General features: G+C 48.6%; 1 protein-coding gene and 1 pseudogene across 1 annotated transcript in view; both read right to left on the bottom strand.

The window, feature by feature from the left end:
- Nucleotides 1-9245: 9245 nt before the first annotated feature.
- Nucleotides 9246-20836, bottom strand: part of FBXO42 (F-box protein 42) — a 104492-nt gene continuing 92901 nt past the window's right edge. Inside the window, exons 5-10 of the mRNA XM_025856387.2 lie at nucleotides 19558-19711; nucleotides 18528-18638; nucleotides 16507-16603; nucleotides 15972-16028; nucleotides 15143-15259; nucleotides 9246-14120 (exon numbers count right to left, since the gene is read on the bottom strand). Coding sequence (XP_025712172.1) covers nucleotides 13005-14120; nucleotides 15143-15259; nucleotides 15972-16028; nucleotides 16507-16603; nucleotides 18528-18638; nucleotides 19558-19711 — 1652 coding nt within the window. The 3' untranslated portion in view covers nucleotides 9246-13004. The remainder of the gene's footprint in view (nucleotides 14121-15142; nucleotides 15260-15971; nucleotides 16029-16506; nucleotides 16604-18527; nucleotides 18639-19557; nucleotides 19712-20836) is intronic.
- On the bottom strand, nucleotides 16618-18521 carry LOC141374455 (small nuclear ribonucleoprotein G pseudogene; annotated as a pseudogene).

Here is a 20836-nt window from a genome sequence, read left to right as displayed (position 1 = left end):
GCCCAGGCGCGCGTGCTTGAGGCGCATGTGCGGAGGCTGTTGTCAGGGAGACGTCGGGGGCGGGGCTGTCCCCTCAAGTTCGCCGCTACCACTGCGCAGCGACACCCCCTGGACGGGGCCTTCCCCATCACTCGGTTCGACCCCCCCAAGCTTTCCTCCAAAACCTGATCAAGTCCCTCGCCTCCAGGAGCCTTCCCTGCCTCTCAGTGCCTTAGTCTCCTTTCTATAAAGTGGAAGTAAAATTTACTTCCTAGGGTTTGTTGTTTTGTTTTTACAACAGCGCTCGGCCCATAGCAGTGCTCAGTAAATTATTATCGCTGCTGTTACTGTCACTCTATTAATTCTGCTCGGCAGGACCTAAGAGATGAGTTAAACACCTCTGGCTTCACAAGTGGGGAAACAGCAGCTCAGAGCGGTTAAGGGACTCGCTCAAGGTTTTAAAAATGAGTCAAGAGGCCCACCGAATTGTACTGGCCAGTCATTCATTATTGATTGATTCATCCCATTCATTCAACAAATAATTACTGAGCACCTACTATGTGTTCCCCCCGTCCTATGCGCTGGCAATACAAAGACTACCCAGAAGTACTCCCCTCCTGGGGCTGACATTTCAGCACTGAGGCCTTGAGCCCCTCTCCACGGTTCCAACAATGGGCACCGGCCTGTCACTAGAAGATGGGTGCTCAGTAAATCCCTGTTAGTGGGACAGGATGCAGGTGGGTCCTTCCTCAGAGGTTGTCTATTATGCTTGATTTTCACCAGTATCTCCTTCAGGGCCTTCATGTAGGACAAATCCTTGTTTTGTAAGGAATCTATAAGTTAACTTTTATTGAAGGCTAACTAAGTGCCAGACAGTGGAGGTTTTATAGAGGCGACCTCATTTAATTTCGTAAACAAGCCTGTGTAGGAAATATTATCCCTCTTGTCTTTTACAGAAGAGGGAACTCAGAGACATTGTGATTATCAAAGGTCACATCACACAGATGGTCAGTGGGAAAGCTAGACTTGGAACCCAGGGTTTTTGGACTCTGAGCATCTATCCTGCCAGACTGAGTCTCATGTTTTTTACACTCTGCCCCCAGCCACTAGGAGGGCTCTTCATAGTAATGCTGAAAGCAGCCAGAGGGCCATGAACCCACAAATCACTGCAGCCCATTATGTCCAATAGAGTAGAGGGGATGCAGCTGTGTGAGACAGGGCACTTGCTCTCAACTTGCTTCCACGGCAGCCGGGCAGAAACACAACTGAATACCCATTCCTATGAGATTCTGCCCCTTGAAACCCTTGCCCACACTCCCAGGTTGCTCAGCTCCCTTTCCTGCAGTTCTTACCGCATGAGCCCAGAGTCAGGATTGGTCACACTGTGTGGAGCGCTCTCTCTCCGTGGCAGGGCTCAGATCTGACTTATCTGAGTTTCCAGGCTTCACATTTAGCCCTGCTCTGTCTTGGCTCTTGGAGGGCTCAGGGAGAGTGTGAGGAAACGAAGCAACTTGGCAGAATGAGTTTGCCGGTTCACCTGGAGGCCAGATGTGAAGGCCTCTTGGAGAGGGAGGCTGGTGATCAGAGTTAGTGGCCAGAGGTTTTAGGGGAATCAGCCTTCACTGCCCTCAGGAGCGCCTGAGGGGACGTTTCAGTGAGCATCAGGAGCCTGTTCAAAACATGGATTCTTGGGGTCCATTCTCCAGAGATTCTGCTTTAGGGGGCCAGATGGGTCTGTAAGCTTGCACGTTTAACAAGAGCACTGGGCGGTTTAGAAAGTAGGTTCTGCATCAGCCTGCGGGGGCTGCCATAACAATACCACAGACTGGGCGGCTTAAACAACAGAAATCTATTTTCTCACAGTTCTGGCAGCTGGAAGTCCAAACTCAAGGTGCCAGCAAGGTTGGTTTCCGGTGAGGCCTTTCTCCCTGGCTTGCAGGCACCCACTCTGTGCAAACACACACCCTTGGTGTGTCTTCCTCTTAAAAGGACACCAGTATTACTGGATCAGGGCTCCGCCCTGATTACCTCATTTAATCTTTACTACCCTCTTTAAGGCCTTATCTCCGAGTAAGTCACACTGGGGGTTAGGGCTTTAACACATGGATTTTGGTCGGTGGTGAAGAGGGAGACACACGATTCAGTCCATAGCAAGTCCACAGATCTCACGTAAACACTGCTGCTGGTGGCAGGAAGCCAGTCAAGGGTTAGAGCCTGGGAGTGAGGTGGTCAGAATTTCATTTCGGAAGGATTCTTGTGGACCATTTTGGTCTGGTGAGTTCCGCTTTCCTGTGCCCCCTCCGACCATTAAATTGAGTGCCCCCCTGAGCAAGATGCTTTTCCCCTTAAGGCCTAAGGTGAAGCAGGTGGACCATCTATCTAAAGGCCTTTCTGGTGTAAAACCTCCTGATTAATCCATTAATTTCTTCATGGTTTGGTCTCTCTCCATCCCCCAAGCTGATTGAGCACCTTCTGGACAAGGCCCTATAAGGCCTAGAGAGGATTTATCAAGGCAGGGAGGGACAATCACCTGCCTGAAGTAGATGGCCCAGGTGGGCAGACACACGGACCTGAGGATCTCGGGGGCAGGGGTGAGTGGGACACCCAGGGAGTGTAAGTGGAGAAGGGACAATCGGATTTATGTTTCTCTTCTCTTCTCTGCCTGGACACTGCAGCTGTGTCCTGAAGCGTTTGCCAGCTTGCCTTCTGGAATGCCACAGAGGCACCCGAGTGGTCTTTAGGCAACATAAATCTGGCAATGTTACACCCATGCTTAGAGTTTTCCAGTAGTTTTCACTGCACTCAGAATGAATCCAAACCTTGTGCCCTCAAGGCCTTTTGCGACTGGCCCCTGACCACCTCGTACTTTGAGCGGTCACTCTCTTCCCCTTGCCTACCGCACTCCAGCGAGCCTGGCCTTCTCCTGTTCCCACACAGGGCCCCTGCACTGCAGTGCCCACCACCTGGTGCTCTCTGCATCTCCCCCACTAATGTCCCGTGCGTGGCTGCTTCACCTGTGCGGAGACCTGCCTCCTCCCCCACGCAAGGACATGCCCTTACCCGCTAGGCTCACTCCTTCATGGCATCCTGTTCTTGATTCTGAAATTTTACTTTTTAAAGATTTTTAAGTAATCTCTCCACCCAACATGGGGTTTGAACTTACAACCCTGAGAGCAAGAATCACATGCTCTACCGACCGAGCCAGCCAGGCGCCTCTTGCTTCTGAAATTTTAAATTGATTGTCGGTCTCTCTCACCAGAACATAAGCTCCATGAGCATAGGGCCTTGTCTTTTTGTTCTGGTCCAACCCCGTTTCGGTTTGCTCGACCTGCAGTAATGAAGTACCACAGACTACGTGGCTTACACAACACAAATGTGTTTTCTCATTTCTGGAGGTTGGAGATGATAGATGGAGGAGTTGCTAGGGGTGGGAGGGAAGGGTCTGCTCAGGCCTCTGTCTCTCTGGCTTGTAGGTGACCATCCTCTCTCCATGTCTTCACACTGCCTTCCCTCTGTATGAGTCTGAGTCCAAATTTGCTCTTTTTAGAAGGACTCGAATCATACTGGATCAGAGCCCACCCTAATGGCCTCATTTTAACTTAATCACCTCAGTAAAGACCCTATCTCCAAATATGATTACAATCCGAGGTACTAGGGGTTAGGACTTCAACATAAGAATTCGGGGAGGGGGGCGGAAGGATATAATTCAGCCCATAATAATCCCTACTAGCTAGAGTATGTCTGACACAGTAAAAGCTCAAAAGAAACGTGTCGGCTGACTGGCTGTGGCTGCAGCTTGGGAAATGGCCTGAAGAGGATGTGCCTGGAAGAAGGACCAGTTAGGAAGCTGGGCAAACATTCCAGGCCTGGCTGGATGAAGACGTGTACTTGTCAAGTGTGTACGAACACTCCCAGGCCAGGCCAGACACTGCGAAGACCACTGTGAAGTAGATACAGACCCTGCCCTTGTAGATCCGACACTGGTGGGGGCTGTAATCAAATAACCAGGCAACTGCACTTAGAAGCAGGGCAGTAGGGTAGAGAGGAAGGGCAGATTGGAAACGTCCAGATTCTGTTTAAATAGAAGATTTGGGGCTGGAGCTGCCAAATCATCCCCAGGGAGTTCTTTTGAGCCTGGAATGTGCCAGGCCTGTGCTTGGCAGCCAGGCTAGTGTCCTTGACCTGGACAGCCTCATGCATCACTTCCTGCTTACAACCCTCTACACCTGCACCTAGAGTCATGTCCCCCCCCCACCACCATGGCCACAAGGGCCACCTGCACCCTCTGCCTTCACTCACACACTCCAGACATGCTGGCCTTTCCTCTGCTCCTTGAACTTGTCAAGTTCATGCCTGCCTCGGGGCCTTTGTTGTTCTCTCTGCACAGCTGCTCTTATATTCAGGTCAAATGTCAGCTGAAATGTCACCTCCTCGGAAAGGCCTCCTCTGATGAGTCCAAGCCCATCCCGTTTTTATTTTCTTCATGGTCCTCATCTGGAACAACCCTGCTCAGCTCTTTGCACATCTGTCCCTTCTCCCTCACCCCCCACTGAAATGTCAACTCCACAGGCAGGGTCTGGCACACAGCATTACATTAACGCAGGGGTGAGCGCCGGCCCCCTCCTCTCTCGATCCAGTCAGCCACCAGGGGCTGAGTTTTCTCCCTATACATTTAAACAGCCTCTCGTGGTCCAGACCCCACTCCTGCCTGCCTCTCATCTCCCATGCATTCTCCAGTTCTGCCCTGTGCACTCGGGTCACACTGACCTTCTCAAGGTTCCGGAAGGGCTGGTCACACTTGGATTTCTGTGCCTTTGCGAAGGCTAGTCCCTCTACCGGAATACCCTTCTCCTTTCTCCCTCTGGCACTGGCCACAGCACCTCTCACCCTTGGTTCTTGCGATTCCCTAGCACTTTATCTGATTTCTTTCCTTCCAACTGGAGCAAGTACAAGCTTTTACCTTCACCGAAATAGAACTTTGTTTCCTGACTTGATTTAATCTGTCTGCAGCCATTTTAATCCAATAATTTCCCGGTGAACTTGAATTCAGTTGACTTCTCATTCTTACAGTTTAAACTCAATCTCCTCAAGGTTGTTTCTTCTCATCTCCCCCTCCTCTGGCCCTGGGGCTCATGTTCAATGTGTAGGAGGGCTTACCCAAATGCCAGGAAAGCATGTCTGGGGAGGGGGGCACCCATTCGTTGGATGTCCTCTGTTCTGGACCCTTGTGGGCCTCCTGTTCCAGGGAGAACTCTCTTCCATAATTCTGCCACAGCCCCATCTATGCTGGCCTCTCCTCCCACTGTGGCTTCTGGTCATAAGCTTCTTTCCCTCCTACATTTGAGGGGATGACCCCTGGTTATCAAATCCATACGGGTCACTCTGCACTGCCCTTGGCTCCAAATACCAGCCCTTCTGGATATGCCAGACCTCCCACAGCTCCTCTGCACCTTTCCTGGACCACAGTGAGTCAGTCTTTCCCAGTGTGAGGCCTAGAGGCCTGCCAACATCCTGCATGATTGACTGCCCCAGGCCAGGCGTGGGATCCCCCAGGAAGGCTTTATTCTCATCTGCCCCTTGCCTCAGTTCAGCGGGGTGAGGCTGGGGCACGGAGAAACCCATCTCTTAGCTATTTCTGGTTCTGAACAACTCTCCTGCCTGACTGGCTATGTTGGTTACAGACAGTTCTCTATCTCCTTTGTTATCTTTTTAGTCTGGTACCTAGACCGTCTTTGGCTTCTGAAGCTCAGGATTTGTCATCTTTGTTCAGCCTAATGTGATACCTCTCTGGTTTGCGATGAGGCTGTGAGCAACTCTAGGGGCAGGTCTCTTTTCAGCCATCTGTGTCCCAGCACCTCGACAGTCAGTACCTGCTCAGGGAAAGGTGTGCTGAGAATGAATGATCCTCAGGGCAGTGCTGGGCTCTCTTGGCCTTGCTGATGGGTGGGCAGAAGCTTCTTTCTTCCAGGTTTCTGCCTGGTAAGGCCTGGCCCCCAGCCCTCTTTCTCTTCCCTGCAGTGGGTGGGCAGACAGGTTCCCTGAGGGGGAAATGGCACACTCTGCCAGGCCTCTTAGGCATTTTCTTCTAACATCAGCTCAGCTTTGTGCATGCTGACAGGGCCTGGGCCCAGAGCCCAGCCCGGTGGGGAAAACTGGCTTTCCCACAGCTGGGGGCTGGGGCAGAGAGGGCAGGGGGCCAGCCCGGGGGTGGTGCTCAGAAATGTGGCAGAGTCCAGGGATGGGGTCCTACCCTGGCTTTACCAACGGAGGGAGGGGAGAAATGGGCATTTTTATTTTTCTCCTCCAGCCCATTCAGTTTCCCTCTGAAGACAGCTTCTCATAGAGTGCCCAGGATGCAAAGCCTTTCACTGGGTGCCCCCAAGTGGTCTTTTGGGGAAGCGCACCCATTTCACAGTTACTGCCGGATCCAACTGAATTGCTAACCTGAGAGGCTAGCGCATTGCCGCCATGTTAGTGATAAAACTGAGCCTCGGATGAGGTCAAGGGACTCCTATGTGCTCTTTCTGCCCTTGAGTTGTGGGATGACTTGTCTCAGCCCGAAGTGACAGTACCAGCTTTTGAACCAAGGTCTCTTCTGGGTGAAAGTCAGTCCATGTCCCTGTCCTGCAGCCTCTCTAGGAAGCCCTTTCTGGGTTGAAAGGGCATGGAGGGGTCCCTTGGTCCCATTCTTGATCTGACGCTTACATCATTTGTCATCCCCTCCCGTGCAAGTTATCAATCTCTGCTTGGGCACTTCCAGCCATGGTGGAATCACGACCTCGCAGAGCATCTACAAGAGCTCTGGACCGCTGTCGGCAGTGGTATATCGTAGCGGGGAGGGGACAGTTACGGCCACTGAGGGCAGAAGGCAGACCGGAGCTAGAGATGCTCCCCCGTCTCTGGGGAGGTGGGAAGGCACAGAGGCGCAAGGGTGAACACCGGTCCCCCGTGGCAGCACCACCAGCCAGCCAAACAGCCTGCAAGATTTTGAGGTGATGCCGCCTGTCCTGCTGGAGGCTGGCCTTTCACGGGTTCCCAGATGAGGGTGATGGGAGGCAAAGCCTCCGGCTGCAGGGCTCACTGAGGGTAGTGACAAGTGCAAGCCCTTGGTCTCCTTGCCTGAGTCAGTGATTCCTGCGCTGCCTGCCCACAGAGCCTGCTGGAGAAAAGCGGTAAAGCCCTGGGAAGGAGAAAGGGCAGTGTGGAGCTGCCCTTCCCCTGGCTAGGAGCTGTCATTTAGATTAAATGTGCACAGGCTTCTGGCCCGTCGATACCCAGAGGAGTGGTCCGGGAATCTTGTGCTAGGCCTGCATGGGAAGGCAGTGGCTGCCGCCTCCTGCCAGGCCTTGGGGGAATCATGGATCTTCTCTGAGCTGTGTTCTCCTTGACTTTAAGGGTTCTCCCCAAATGGGCACATCCCCTCTTCTCTGCTCCCACACACCCTCTGACCTGAGGCTGATCATGTTGCTGTCTCCATGTTCAGGTCATCTCTGGAGTAGGAGCATGCCCATCAGTGGTTAGGAGCATGGCTGGTGGCAGGGACAGAGTGCATCAGGATGCTGTCTGGGAGGCTTACAGGCCAACCTATCCTGAAGGCTGGGCATGTGGGGGCCCTCCCCAGGCACTGATGTTTGCCTCCTTCCCCAGGACCACGGATCAGCCCTGGCACCTGACCCACCAAACACTGCCTCCTCTACAACATTCCACAGACTGCCCAGGCAATGCCTGAATTTCCCCAACAGTGCCGAACTGGTTCTATCTGATACATATAGCTCTGACCATAACAGAGTTCTTCCCAAATAGGCGGAAATCTCTTTTCCAGAGCTTCTACCCACTGGACCTTGTTCAGCCCAACAGACCCACAATAAGCACATCCAACCCTTCCACAAGGGCAACTGTAAAAGAATACAAAAGAGTCATTCTACCTCTTGCCAACTCAGTAGCAGCCAGCACATGGCGCTGCACCCTTTGCACCCAGGACCCTTCCGCAGGCCACGTTCTAGTTTGCTGTGTCTCTCAAAGTACAGGAAACTGAACAGACGGCATCAGACTACATGCTGTTAGAAATGGAAGTTTCATGCCACAGCTGATCCGTGGTCCTGGGGAAGGAGGCAAACATCAGTGCGTGGGGAGGGCCACCACAGCACCTGAGCCTGGGACAAAGTCAGTACACAGTACGCGCTGAATGAAAAGAACATAATGGTGCTTGGCACAAAGACCCATGAGTATAAGAAACTGGCACACAGTCAGCAAGTGGCTTCAGCACTGGGACAGCCCCCTACCCTTGTGGTGCCTATCTCCTCCCAGGCCCCGACGCCACCGGGCAGAGTCATGTCGTCAGTCCCCAACTGACACTTCCAGACTGGGAGCCAACTAGGTGTGCCCTTGAATCCAGGCAGAAGAACACCTTATGCGCCAGAGGCAGAATTCAACTAGCAAACCAAGGAATTAAAGTCCAAAAGGGAGATTAAACAATGAGACAATTCTGACCTGATTTACGGCAGCAGCTGCTACTTACTGCTCTCAAGAGGCAAAAGCCTCAGAGGTTCTCACGCTGACATCTAAAAGATGACCCAGACAACCACAGTCACGCATAATCCTTACCAGGGGCATGCTTGTAGCAATGTACACAGTGAGCCCAGCTCTTCCCTTCCCGATCCTTTTTCTTCAAGGGTTCATTATAAATAATAGCCACCATCTACTGAGCACTTACCATGTGCCAGGCACTGTGCCTAGTGCTTTCATATACAACTTCAGTTAATCCCCATGATCCTTTAAGACAGAAACAACTATATTTACAGATGAGAAAACTTGTATCCAAGGTTAAGCAGTAAGCAGGGGAAGGCAGGATTAGAACATAGGCCTCTAAGGGCTTCAGGCCTATGTTTCTAACCACCATTTGCTATGCTGTTTCAAGATCCTGGGGCCCTGTGACCTCCTCCTTGCTTAGGAGGCCAGCGATGATGTGGTTGTTTTCCTGGTCCCTGGGCCTCTGTTCCAAACTCATCACCTCTCTTGGGTCTCCACTACAGGGTGGTACCTGAGGCTCTGAAATGCCAAGTCCTTCAAGCATGACAGAGAGTTGCTTTATTATTAAACGGAACTGTCCCCTGGGAAAGGGCAACTCTCCACCTCTACCCCAAAACACAACCCTCCTAGAGGAGGGGAAGTTTTCCAACTACCTCGCTTCCAACTTCAATCTCCAACCTCAACTGCTCGCCATTAAGGTTGTTTCTTCTTTTCTACTAATAAAACAGTTAAGACAATTCTGTCCATTTTGTTTTATTTGTTAAATTGCTAAAAAGTCATTGGGGAAAACCTCAACAAAAAATGAAATTGACAGATTTAAATATCAACGAAGTCCACTTTTCATTCCTACACTGTAACGTGCCTAAAATGACCACCTCAGGGTAAGCCGCCAGGGACCCCTGAGTTGTATGGGAAACATCACTCACAGCACCAGCTTCGCCAGGGCACGGCAGGTGTGTGCGGACATGAACCCTGCTTGGTGGGAAGGGAGCAGAGCGAGGAAAGAGAGCAAGGGTGGAGCCAAGGCCTAAGGGTTGCTCTCATATGACAATGAACACAGTGAGAGGGAGCCACTTACTGGTGACCATGCAGAACATGCCTTCTGCAGTTCGTGGGGAGGCTGCCCAGGACGCAGGCCTCAAAGTTCGGCTTCCTTGGCCCTGGGTGTGTTCAGATCCTCCCCACTGACTTGTGCGCTGGTAAGAGAGCACAGACAATGCAAAGCAGAGCCCATCACCATGCCAGGGTCCCCACAAGGACAAGGACAAGGACAGACAGACAAACCCACAGGAACATCACTTTTAAGGGGAAGCAAAGAAGCAAAGCAGAAGGAAACCCAGAAAGATAAAGTTAGAGGAAAAGAAGTATCCCTCTGTTCTCCATCAGCTGGTGGCCTTCTGTTCTCCAAGCCAGGACTTCTCAAGTTGGTTTTCTTTTGTTGTCCTCTTCATTTTAGAGAGTTCCAACACAGTTCCTGGGACAGTTCGTGGTTTTAGCTCTTGATATAAAACTCAAACATTAAAATAAGATCAATCCGCAGAGGGCTAGGAGGAGAGGAAGGCCAATGTTACCCTTACAACTAAATTTAAGCTTGTTTCGACACCTAATTTGTGCTCCTAAAATACAGAACTGTGTGTGTGGGGGCGGGGGGTGTGAAGGGGTGTTTGTGCAGTGCACCACCCATGTTTAGAAGGGTAGAAATGTGAACGGAAATACAGAACCCTCTCTGCTGCCCAGCCTGCAAGGTGAGAAAACAGAAGCTCTGTCCAAGAGGGAAGGAAGACACCGAGATTCTCACAGGAGGTCCCCAAGGTGGCCGGGGATGTCCATGTGACAGTGAGGCTCTCAAAGGCACACTTGCAGGAATGGAAGGGGTTAAAGCTTCAAGTAGAGACAAGATGTATTTTAAATACTTCAATACTGACAAATATTTGCTAATTTAGGTGCTCCTGAAGGCCAAAGAAATTTTTTGTCTCATTTTTCTCAGTGAATTGTTAAGACAAAATTGTTATCCCGTCCAAACCAGAGCTGTAGTTAAACGTGCCCTCACAGAAGCACCCAGGGTGCTGGTGGACGCTCTCCGCACATGGGACACCTGAAGTTCCCCTGCACGCATGGCTTCACAAGGGTCTGAGGACACGACCACCTTGACCGTGTGGAGTCATTCTCCTAAGGTATCTGCCCACAGCGCCCAGGAGCCACCAAGACCAAAACCACCAGGTGCAGATGAGGCAGATTTTTCTTAAGGAGCTGTAAACACAGTCTGGTTCCAAGCGGTCTCAGTAATACTGGGTGCCCCAGAGTTCCAAGGAGCCAGTTACTTTCCAAGGGCATCATCACCTCCACTGCTTGCCTGTCTGGGGCAAATAGAGGGAATCCACAAGCCAATAGCTGGCTGAGGGAGGACACAGGACAAAGGGAATGGTCACAAAGTTGAGATTCTGAACTCTCAGGCTTCCAAATACTTTATATTTAAATAGGAACTGAGTTTGGGGATGCTGTCCATGCACATATGCAATGTCATAAACAAAGTTCAGCAATAGCAATAATGTAATACCTAATTTTACAGGCTAAGCTTTCTCTTGTGAGTAAGGACCCCACATGATCTAACAGTCTTTGCCGAAGAAGGACCAGCAACAGCCCAGGAGCAAGGTGTCTAGCAAGCTAAGTGCTGAGCTAGGAGTAGGTGGACACCATAGTAAATAGGCACATGGTAGTTTCATCATCTAAGGGAACAGTTTCTGGAACACAGACCTCTCCCTGTGATCTGGCCCTTTCCTGGGCTTGGCACCAGAGGGGCTTTCCCACCAAGACCACATTGTAAAAGCTAATGGCTAGGGGAAAGAATTCAACATGATGTAATAGGAGAAAACACACTTATCAGACAGACTGCTAAGAGTTGGCCAAAAGCCAGGACCCAAGGCCAGCTGTCGGCAGGCTTCTGCTTGGGAAATGCTATTAAGAAAAACGGGAGTGTGAAAGATGGGAAATGCAGTGTTTTAAAATTCAAATCCTAAAGGCAAAGTAAAAATCTTTCCACGGATGAGAAATTACCAAAAATTAAAGTGGTGCCATTTGACTTACTCTAACATCTTCTAGGCTCAGGCCATGGTTTACAGACTGGTAATTTGTAACTTCCTATATCAACCAAAGAAATGCTCTAGTTCGTTGCACTTTATCTCAGAAATGGCGTGACATAAAAACCCAACCTTTATTTGGGTCACATGTGAAAGAGACAGTCACAAAGGAGGGGCCGCTCCTGAGGTGAGCCTTGCATCAAAGAGCTAAGCACCCGACACTCAACCCAATCAGTAGTAGTCAACAGCCAGGCAGAAAAATGCATGTCGCAACAAGGGCAGAAATCACTTCTAGAAGGAAGTATTACTGAGATTACCTTTCAGGATCAATTTCCACATTGTATAAATATGGATGGGTGTGCCCAACGTGCTTTGGAAGTAAAAAGAAGCCCAAAGGGAAAAAACAGTATTTTTTGATGCTTTAAGGATTTCTCATGATACTGACATCTTGGAATTCCCTACCAGGCCCCCTAAGTGATACCAGAGAAGGGGTTCCAAAAATATCTCTAGGAGATTTCCCTAGGCACCTTAGCTTTGTAAAAGAAACAGAAAGTGAGAAAGCTTTCAGGGCTTAAAAAAAAAAAAAAAAATCCACATATGCCAAAAAAAAAAAAAAAAGGAAAAGGCAGCTTCTGAGGATCAAGTTTTAAGGGAACAAATGTGGTTTTTGGCAACTTGCAATCAAATACGATTGTCAGAAAATTCCAAAATCAGACACCAATATGTTTTCTGAGACACGGAGGGAGCACGCTAAAGACCAGTGGACACTAGGTGGACAGGCGTCCCTGTATAAACACTGCCTCACGGTGATCCTGGCACACACACGTGGAACAGAATTCCTGGCTGGGTAACTTTCCTCAGTCCCAAGGGCAGAGGGCATGACCTCAAAGAGAAGTCTGCATAGGTCCCGTGTGGTTTTAAAAGGAAGAGAGGAAGAGTTCTCTACAGGCTCCTTTCACCCTGCCAGCTCCTGGAGCCCGAGGATCGGGAGGCTCCACGTGTACACCTTACACACGCTCTTTCTCTAACTCCAAGAAGGCCACATAAAGATTTACGGGGGCTCTTCAGTTGCTTTAGATAAATTCTGACATTAGTCTGTTCCCTAAATTCTGGGTCTAGTTACCAGCAAAGTAGAAAAAGGCAGCACAGCCTCTGCTAAAACACAGCAACAAATTTATCTGAACCAGGATGGAGACGTCTCCCTCTCTGTAAACAGAGTTGGCTATAGAATATATATTTATAGATTTATATATAATTTTTTTCTTAATGGAGATTTTATCCCAGCCTGGAGTGAGTGAGGTTGGGAACTGGGGTTTTGGTTTATGGGAGTATCTGTCCTTTGTTTTCCCAATTCTCAGTCCAAATGCTTGCACGCTGGAAAATTAAAAGCCACAGAAAGGGAAAGGGGTTTAGAACACATTATCTCTTTGCTCGCACAAAGTACAAGGCGTTTGTTTTTGGATAGTACTTCACATTCTGTTTCTTGTCCATGAGTCCTCCAAATATGATGAGTTCACCCCTGCCTTGGACCACTGTATGCAGGCTGGTTTCAGGAGGTCCGACCACAGAACTGCTGTTAAATACTTTCCATTTGACCCGCCCCTTCTCCTTGGTGTCTTTAATGTCTAGCACGTACATCTGCATGGGCTTGCAGTTCATACTCTGGTACAAAGGTTTGCCAACATTTAGGGACTGAGGAGGGTGGTGGCCCAGGCGGCGAGCAATGGGAGGTAAGGAATGTCCATCTCCTTGGGCAGGTCCTGGGCGGGGAACGGGCACTGTTTCTCCACTGCTCAGGTTCTGGCTCCCAGGAGAGCCTGGAGAAGACCCCAGAGGAGGACTTAGTGCTGCGGAGGCTGAAGGGCCTTTGGATGACATTGCTTTGATGGCTTCTAGGCTCCGACGCAGGGCACCTGGGGAGACAGCTCCTGCAAGGGCACTGGCCACATGTGGCGGGGTGTGCACACCATTTGTCTGTTCAGGAGGATGTCTCATGCTTCCCCCAACTGTCCTGTTGTCCACACCATCCATATGATTGCTACTCGGTGCGGGTTTCAGATCCCAATTCAGATCTATGGATCCTAACCTCAGATCTTTCTGATCCGGTAGTGACCCTCGTCGGGGGGCCAGAGAAAGTCCCATTTTGAGGTCATATCCTTCAGTGGTAGACGGAGTGCTAGGAGATACAGCCTGCACAGGGCTGTCCAACGAAGAGCCACCTATAGCTGCTGTTCCTGGAGACAAATTCCCACCATTGAGGATGGGAGAGCCATCTCCTCTGGCTGGGGAAAGGCTCCCTTCCCGGGAACTTGAGGGGGTCTGCCTTTGAGCTCTGGGTCTCAGTGTTCCCCAGCGGCCGTTAACACAAGGGGCTTCATCCATACTCCTTACTGGAGAGTGAGAGCGGTACTCTCGGGTTTCAGGAACCAGGGCTGGAGGAGTGGCACTGATAGGCGATGGGCGGGAGTTCAAACTGGGGCTGAGTGGGGCTCTCCCACTAGGAGCCTGGCTGAAGACCACCACACACTGCCCCACCTGGGAGACAAAAGACCTATGTTCAGTTCTGATCATTCATTTAATATCAAACATTTTATTTTATTTATTTATTTTTAAAGATTTTATTTATTTATTGAGAGAGAGAATGAGATAGAGAGAGAGAGCACATGAGGGGGGGAGGGTCAGAGGGAGAAGCAGGCTCCCCGCTGAGCAGGGAGCCCGATGCGGGACTCGATCCCGGGACTCCAGGATCATGACCTGAGCCGAAGGCAGTCGCTTAACCAACTGAGCCACCCAGGAGCCCATAACATCAAACATTTTATTATGAGCACCAGGGCAGGCCAGGCATTCTGTAGGTACTGGAGACACAGAGGTGAAAATAATGTAGTCTGCCTTCTAGGCTAGACGGGGAGACAGACATAGGAACAATATATGGCTGAAGCATGACAAGTGCTATCATTAGAAGTATGTCTGCAGGATAGGGGTGGGGTGGAGAGAGGAATCAGTTTCTGTTTGGGGACCCTGAGGAAAGGTTCACAAAGAGATGTTTAAGGCTGGCACTGAAAGGACCAGTGGTGGGGGCTCCTTGCTGACCCAGTCAGTGGAGCGTGCAACTCTTGATCTTGGTGTCAGGAGTTCGAGCCCCACCGCTTGGCACGGAGATTATATAAATAAATAAATAAACCTGGGGCTCCTGGGTGGCTCAGTCGGTTAAGCCTCTGACTTTGGCTCAGGTCATGATCCTGGGGTCCTGGGATAGAGCCCCAAAGTGGGCTCCCTGCTCAGGAGGGAGCCTGCTTCTTCCTCTCCCTCTGCCATACCCAACCCCGCCCCCCTCCCCTGCATGCTCTCTCAAATAAATAAATATACTTAAAAGAAAAAAAAGGGATCAATGGGGCTCACACAGGTTTCCCATCTAGAGGTTCACATATAAGCAATGCCCAAGGAGCAATGGTTAATGTCCACTTCTTTTATGATATATCAAGGTGTTTTTATTTCCATACAAGTTTGCTTGGAAATCTGACGAGCCAATTTGGCTTTACAGTCAGTGCCCTGCTTACCCGACAAGCTGGGTGGCACCACAGTTCTGGGGCCCCATGGTCTTCATTTTCTACCTTGAGTGGCTGCCAGGCCCAGGGGCCCGAGTGCATGTGCAACAACCAAGCATCCTTGAAGAGCTAGAAGAGAAGGACCAACACCAGGACTCAGGTGAGGTACGCTACAAAACACATACACATACTGGGAATCCCAAAGCTGGGCTGTCTGGTCTAGAGAATGTGTAGGCTCTTCAGAAAGAATAGCAACACTTGTGGTCACTCATTCACTCATGCCCTCATTCATTCACACACTACCACCGGCCCAGAACATGCGATTGTGCTTGTAACCCATGAATCAACTGTAAGTGGTTTTGAATTTTGCCTGTGGTTGTGTGTGTGTGTGTGTGTGTGTGTGTGTGTGTGTGTCTGTGTGTGTTGGTAGGGGAGAGGGTAGATAATACATATCTGCAACTTTCTGAATCTGCATTCTTAAATAAATTCCATGTAAACTCTGGCAGTTATCAGCCTATTTTTCTGTCCCATCCCTCCCTGAAAGAAACAATAGCAGCAAACCTTACAGCCTACAGAGGAAGTGGGAGTAGGAAGAATACAGATATAGATATGAATATTTAAGAGACAAATGTCTCTGATTTAAAGCACCTCTCACCCCACAGGGGGGGAAAAAAAGGAAAAGAGACAGAGCAGAGTTTGGCCAGAAAATACCACAGCTATATACCCAAAGTGAAAAAGGTACTCTCTCAATAAAAAGGACGTCATGCTCACAAGGTGAGACAAGGGAGCAAGTTTTGAACCCTTAGCATGTGCCTTGTAATGCCACACCAGCAATACTCACAGCATTGGGACCGCCACACCCTCCAAGGATTAAGATAGTTGCATCATCTATGACAATCTGGGGAGAGGAAGACATTTAAAATAAACCTACAAAGACACAGGCATCTGATCTCCTATGCGTCAGTGGTATATGAAAATAGCCTACCCAGAACCCAAATTAAGAGTATTCCAGTCACCATAAACTCTCCATTCTCCCAAAACCATGTCAATTCCAATCCTTGTGAACAAATTACTGATGATTCACCTGAATGGATATATTCCTTGTTGATCAAACATTAACGTGAGCGTACATAAAGTGCAGGGTTCTCTTGAGAAATGAAACAGCAAAGTAAATGCTTTGGGGAGAGGCATAATATAAAGGCACTAAAAATAAATACAACCCATTAGAAGTTGAAAAATAAATACCAGCAAAAAAGAACGACAAAGTCTCTTTGGCTTATTCATGTTGGCAGCTTACCTGACTCCCTCCTCCCTTTCCCATCCTAACCGGAAGATGCTACAGTGTTTGCTGAATAGTTATTTTAATTCCTGAGCACCTGAGATTGGCCACCTCGAGGATGAGGACTGGGGCCGGAGATGTTCGGCTTGGACCACGCCCACTGCTCGAGGTCAAGGACCCAGACATCGTTGCTCCTATAAGATAAGGACATAAGGTTGAAGGAGTTGGGAGCTCCCAGGGACCACAGAGCTGATATAAATGAAGTTACATTTATATTTTATTTATTTTTTAAGTTATTATTTTTAGGTAGGCTCCATGCCCAACATGGGGATTGAACTCATGACCCTGAGATCAAGAGTCGCACGCTCTACCAACTAAGCCAGCCAGGTGCCCCTGGAAGTTACATTTATAAAGATGCCCGGCAAAATGCCATGGTCAAAGCTTTTTTTTTTTTTTTTACTATTATAAAAGCTTATTTAACAAAAAAGTTCAATATGAAAACGCACACGACCTGATTTTTATATCATAGTAAAACAGGTACTATGGAGGGGACATGTGGAAGCAGTTGATTTCTTCTGATGAACACACCCATTGTTTATACTCGCTCCAAGGCGTCTAACATGATGACACTATGTCCTTGTGTTACCACCATTCCAGTATCATTCTATGGCCCACGAGTTGCCATCTCCACACATTCATCTATCACAAGATTCATAAACAGATCGAACCCCCACAATATTCCTTGGACATGTCTGCCACCATTTAATTTCAATGACAATTTCTTGTCCATAAATTTTTTCAACTCGGGAGGGTGAGCTTTGCTCATGGTGTCTACTCGGCGAGCTCAAAGATGCCTCCAAACGGAATTCGTGGCGTCCCTCATGCTCTGGTCATAGCATCCTAAACTATATTTTTCTTCCCCTCCTTTCCCTGGAGCCCATCTCAAGACCTTCAAACCTTTGCTCTTCCCACTGACCCATAAAGCCTCTCTTGAGTCATGTCTGCAGCCACATACTAGTACCTGAAGTACGAGTGAACCAGTGTTAGCAGGAAATAGCTACTGGTCAAGACACAGCCATTCAAAAGCAAAAACCACAAGGAAGAGAAAAAACTGATGTAAACGGTAGCTCTATCACTGTCCAGGAGATAAAGATTTATCGATTCTGGCTGCAAAAAGTAATTTCACCATGGCTAATGAGATCTGCAGTTTTATCAAGGGCAAACTGGCATCTCCAACCCTCAGGGGACCAGTATGGCAAGGACAGACTACTGGAAGGCAGCCTCTATTTTACCATCACCTCGCTAAGGTCATTTACTCATACAGAGGAACACAGGAATAAGAACTCTAATACTGTAAAGACCTAAACTTTCTCATCCGGGGGGGCAGCTCAGTCTCTCCACAACTGTTTTGAAATAGGAAGATGGGGAATACCTTGTCTAACAGAGAAGAGAGTTGGGTCTGGAATGCTTTTACTGTTGACAGCTCATCAACTTCCCTCTCATGACCATCAATGCAGCTACCATCAACTCAGATAAAGAGTGATTCCGATGGATTGCTCTTGCCCTTGCCTCTGGCCTGAGTTGGACAGTTGTGGCCAGAGATGGTAAGGACAGTAGGTAGGGAGCACAGCCTCACAGAAGTGCATCGGACCTGACAGTTTTCTCACTCCTACCCACTCCCCCAACCCATCTCATTTGGAGAATGAATCATTTACAACCTGCCCTGTCAATCTACCTCTCTTCTATAAAGCCCGAAAGGGCACAGGCTGAGACATAAAGGAGAGAGCAAGTAAAAGCACTCTGTGCTTCTTAGAAGGTGGCCTTCTGTGGGCACAGGTAGAAACAAACAAGGTGGAGGCTATATAAGAATTTGATCCCACCGAATGAACCACATACCAAATAAAAAGATTCTACACATCTCTGATTTTGTGGAGGAAGTTTTCCAACCTGTTGCTCTGTGATTAGGGGATCAAAAACTAGAATGCTAGGAAGCAACAACTGGTTGGATCAACCAGAACCAGGCTGAGGAATACTGACCTGACTAGTTCACTCTTCCGACCTGTTATCCCCAGGAGTATTTACCTTCAGGTCGATAGGCAGCAAACCAAATATACTTACATTTGCCGGGATCCTAAGGAGCCACCGAAGACAATCATTTTATCATCTATCACACAGGAGGAATGGCCAGCCATTGGAGGTGGCCCATGGGTTGTCACAATGCAGTTCCACCTAATACAAAAAGAGAGGAGGAAGCCAGCAAGTCAGCACCACCTGTATCTGGTCTTACGTGTTTAAGGTGGAAACAGTAAGTAGGAATGCCTTTAAAATGACAATCCTATCACCTTCAGTAGAGATACTGTTAGGATAATAAATGGAAGATGGCAGAAGGTATTACGCCTTTCCTACAAACCTGCTAAAGCTATGCTCACTTTCAAGTTCTCAGTGTGTATGGCTTAGAGGTGGAGTGTAGAGGTGACCAGAGACGCCATCATGACTCCTTGGCTGCTTCAGCCTAATGTGCTAAAGAAGCACCACCTTCCACTTCTTTCTACAGTCCTGATCAGACGCAGCTGCCAAGAGCCCTGTACTAAGTAGTCCATTACAAGGAAAAAGGAAAAAGAGCGTCAGGAATCAGTCTTCGAGACATAGCAGGGAACAATGAATCATCTGGATCCACAGCACACCTGAGGAATGAGCAGCCAAAACTGAAGAGCCTCTATTCTCCAAATGGCACATTTATTTTTCTAGGAAGTGGAATAAACCTCTTCCACTTCTTCTCTTTGGAACAGGGGTTCTTAGCTTTAGTTTATTTTTTTTTAATTCTTTTTTTTACCTTTTAAAAAAACTTCTTTAAATGTAAGCTCTACACCCAACATGGGGCTTGAACTCACAACCTGGAGATCAAGAGCCACATGCTCCACCAACTGAGCCAGCCAGCCGCCCCGTAGCTTTAGGTTTTAAGGGGGTCCTGTAAACTTTCTGAAACTGTCAGCAAATCTGTGCATATGTAAATTTGTTTCCCGGAAAGAGTCCAGAGCTTTTACCAAATTCTCAGAGATGCCTGGACACAAAAAAGGTAAGTCGTCCATTCATCTGAAATCTTTTATTAGATTTCAAGGATTGAAAGGATCTTATCTTTGTGGCTTACCAGTTTTTAGAAGGTGAGTAAGTGTGTATTTCATCAAAGAATCTCTCTGGTTGGTGTAGGGGATACGGGCTTGGCCGCGTCCAGCCACCAAACAGCACCAGTAGGTCCTTGTACACGACCAGAGTTGCTCCAGCTTTAGGGGAAGGATAGGACCCTAGGAAAGGTCAATAACATCATGGTTAGGATTCAGGGTCTCACAAGCCATAGGCAGGTTGTCTACAGATCACCGTTCCCTGAAAGAATCACAAAAGGGGAACCAATATTATAAAACATAAGGGAAAGGGGGAGAACAAAACTGGTTTGAAGTCTGACAGAAAACCATCACCAATTTATACAACTTTTTTTTTTTTAATATTGATACACAATGTTATTTTAAGTTTCAGGTATACAACATAGTGAATCCACAAGTTTATGCATTATGCTAAGTTCACCACAAGTGTAGCTACCATCTGTTGCCATACATCACTATTATAATATCACTGGACTTATACATCGTTTATAATTAAAAGAGAGAAACCTGAGTTAGAGGAAAGTTACTTATTTTGCTTACCTGAAATTAGGGATGAGAGTACCTATCTCATAAGGCTGTTTTGAGTATTAAAGAATACATCTGAGGGGCACCTGGGTGGCTCAATCAGTTAAGAGCCTGCCTTCGGCAGGATCCTGGGAATCAAGCCTCACGTTGGACTCCCTGCTCAGTGGGGAACCTGCTTCACCCTGTTCTCCCCTGCTCGTGCTCACTGTATCTCTCTCTCTCTCAAATAAATAAATAATCTTAGGGGCGCCTGGGTGGCTCAGTTGTTATACGTCTGCCTTCGGCTCAGGTCATGATCCCAGGGTCCTGGGATCGAAACCTGCATCGGGCTCCCTGCTCCATGGGAGGCCTGCTTCTCCCTCTCCCACTCCCCCCGCTTGTGTTCCCTCTCTCGCTGTGTCTCTCCCTGTCAAATAAATAAAATCTTTAAAAAAATAAAAAATAAATAAATAATCTTAAAAAAAAATAAAAAATACACCTGAAGCACATACACAGTGCCTGGCACAAAGCAGGTGTTCAATAAATGTTGACTCTCTTGCCCATCCCTTTAATCAGCTTACTAGAACCCACACAGGAAAAGAATGTAAGGAATCTAGCGAGTACACATACAGGCTAGTACATGGATGCAGCATAAAAACGGCTGCTGTTAGCAAACCTGGGTAAAACAGGTGGCAGCCTGGAGTTCTCCAATGTGTCGAGTCACACGTTAGCATGGTGACCTCTAGGCCTCTAGCTGTGGGCCTC

Source organism: Callorhinus ursinus, unplaced genomic scaffold (assembly GCF_003265705.2).
Source record: "Callorhinus ursinus isolate GAN/ISIS: 27379988/994484 unplaced genomic scaffold, GSC_fseal_2.0 scaffold18, whole genome shotgun sequence".
Lineage (NCBI taxonomy): Eukaryota > Metazoa > Chordata > Mammalia > Carnivora > Otariidae > Callorhinus > Callorhinus ursinus.
The sequence above is the reverse complement of the archived record's forward strand: the minus strand, read 5'-3'. Positions and strand labels throughout refer to the sequence as shown.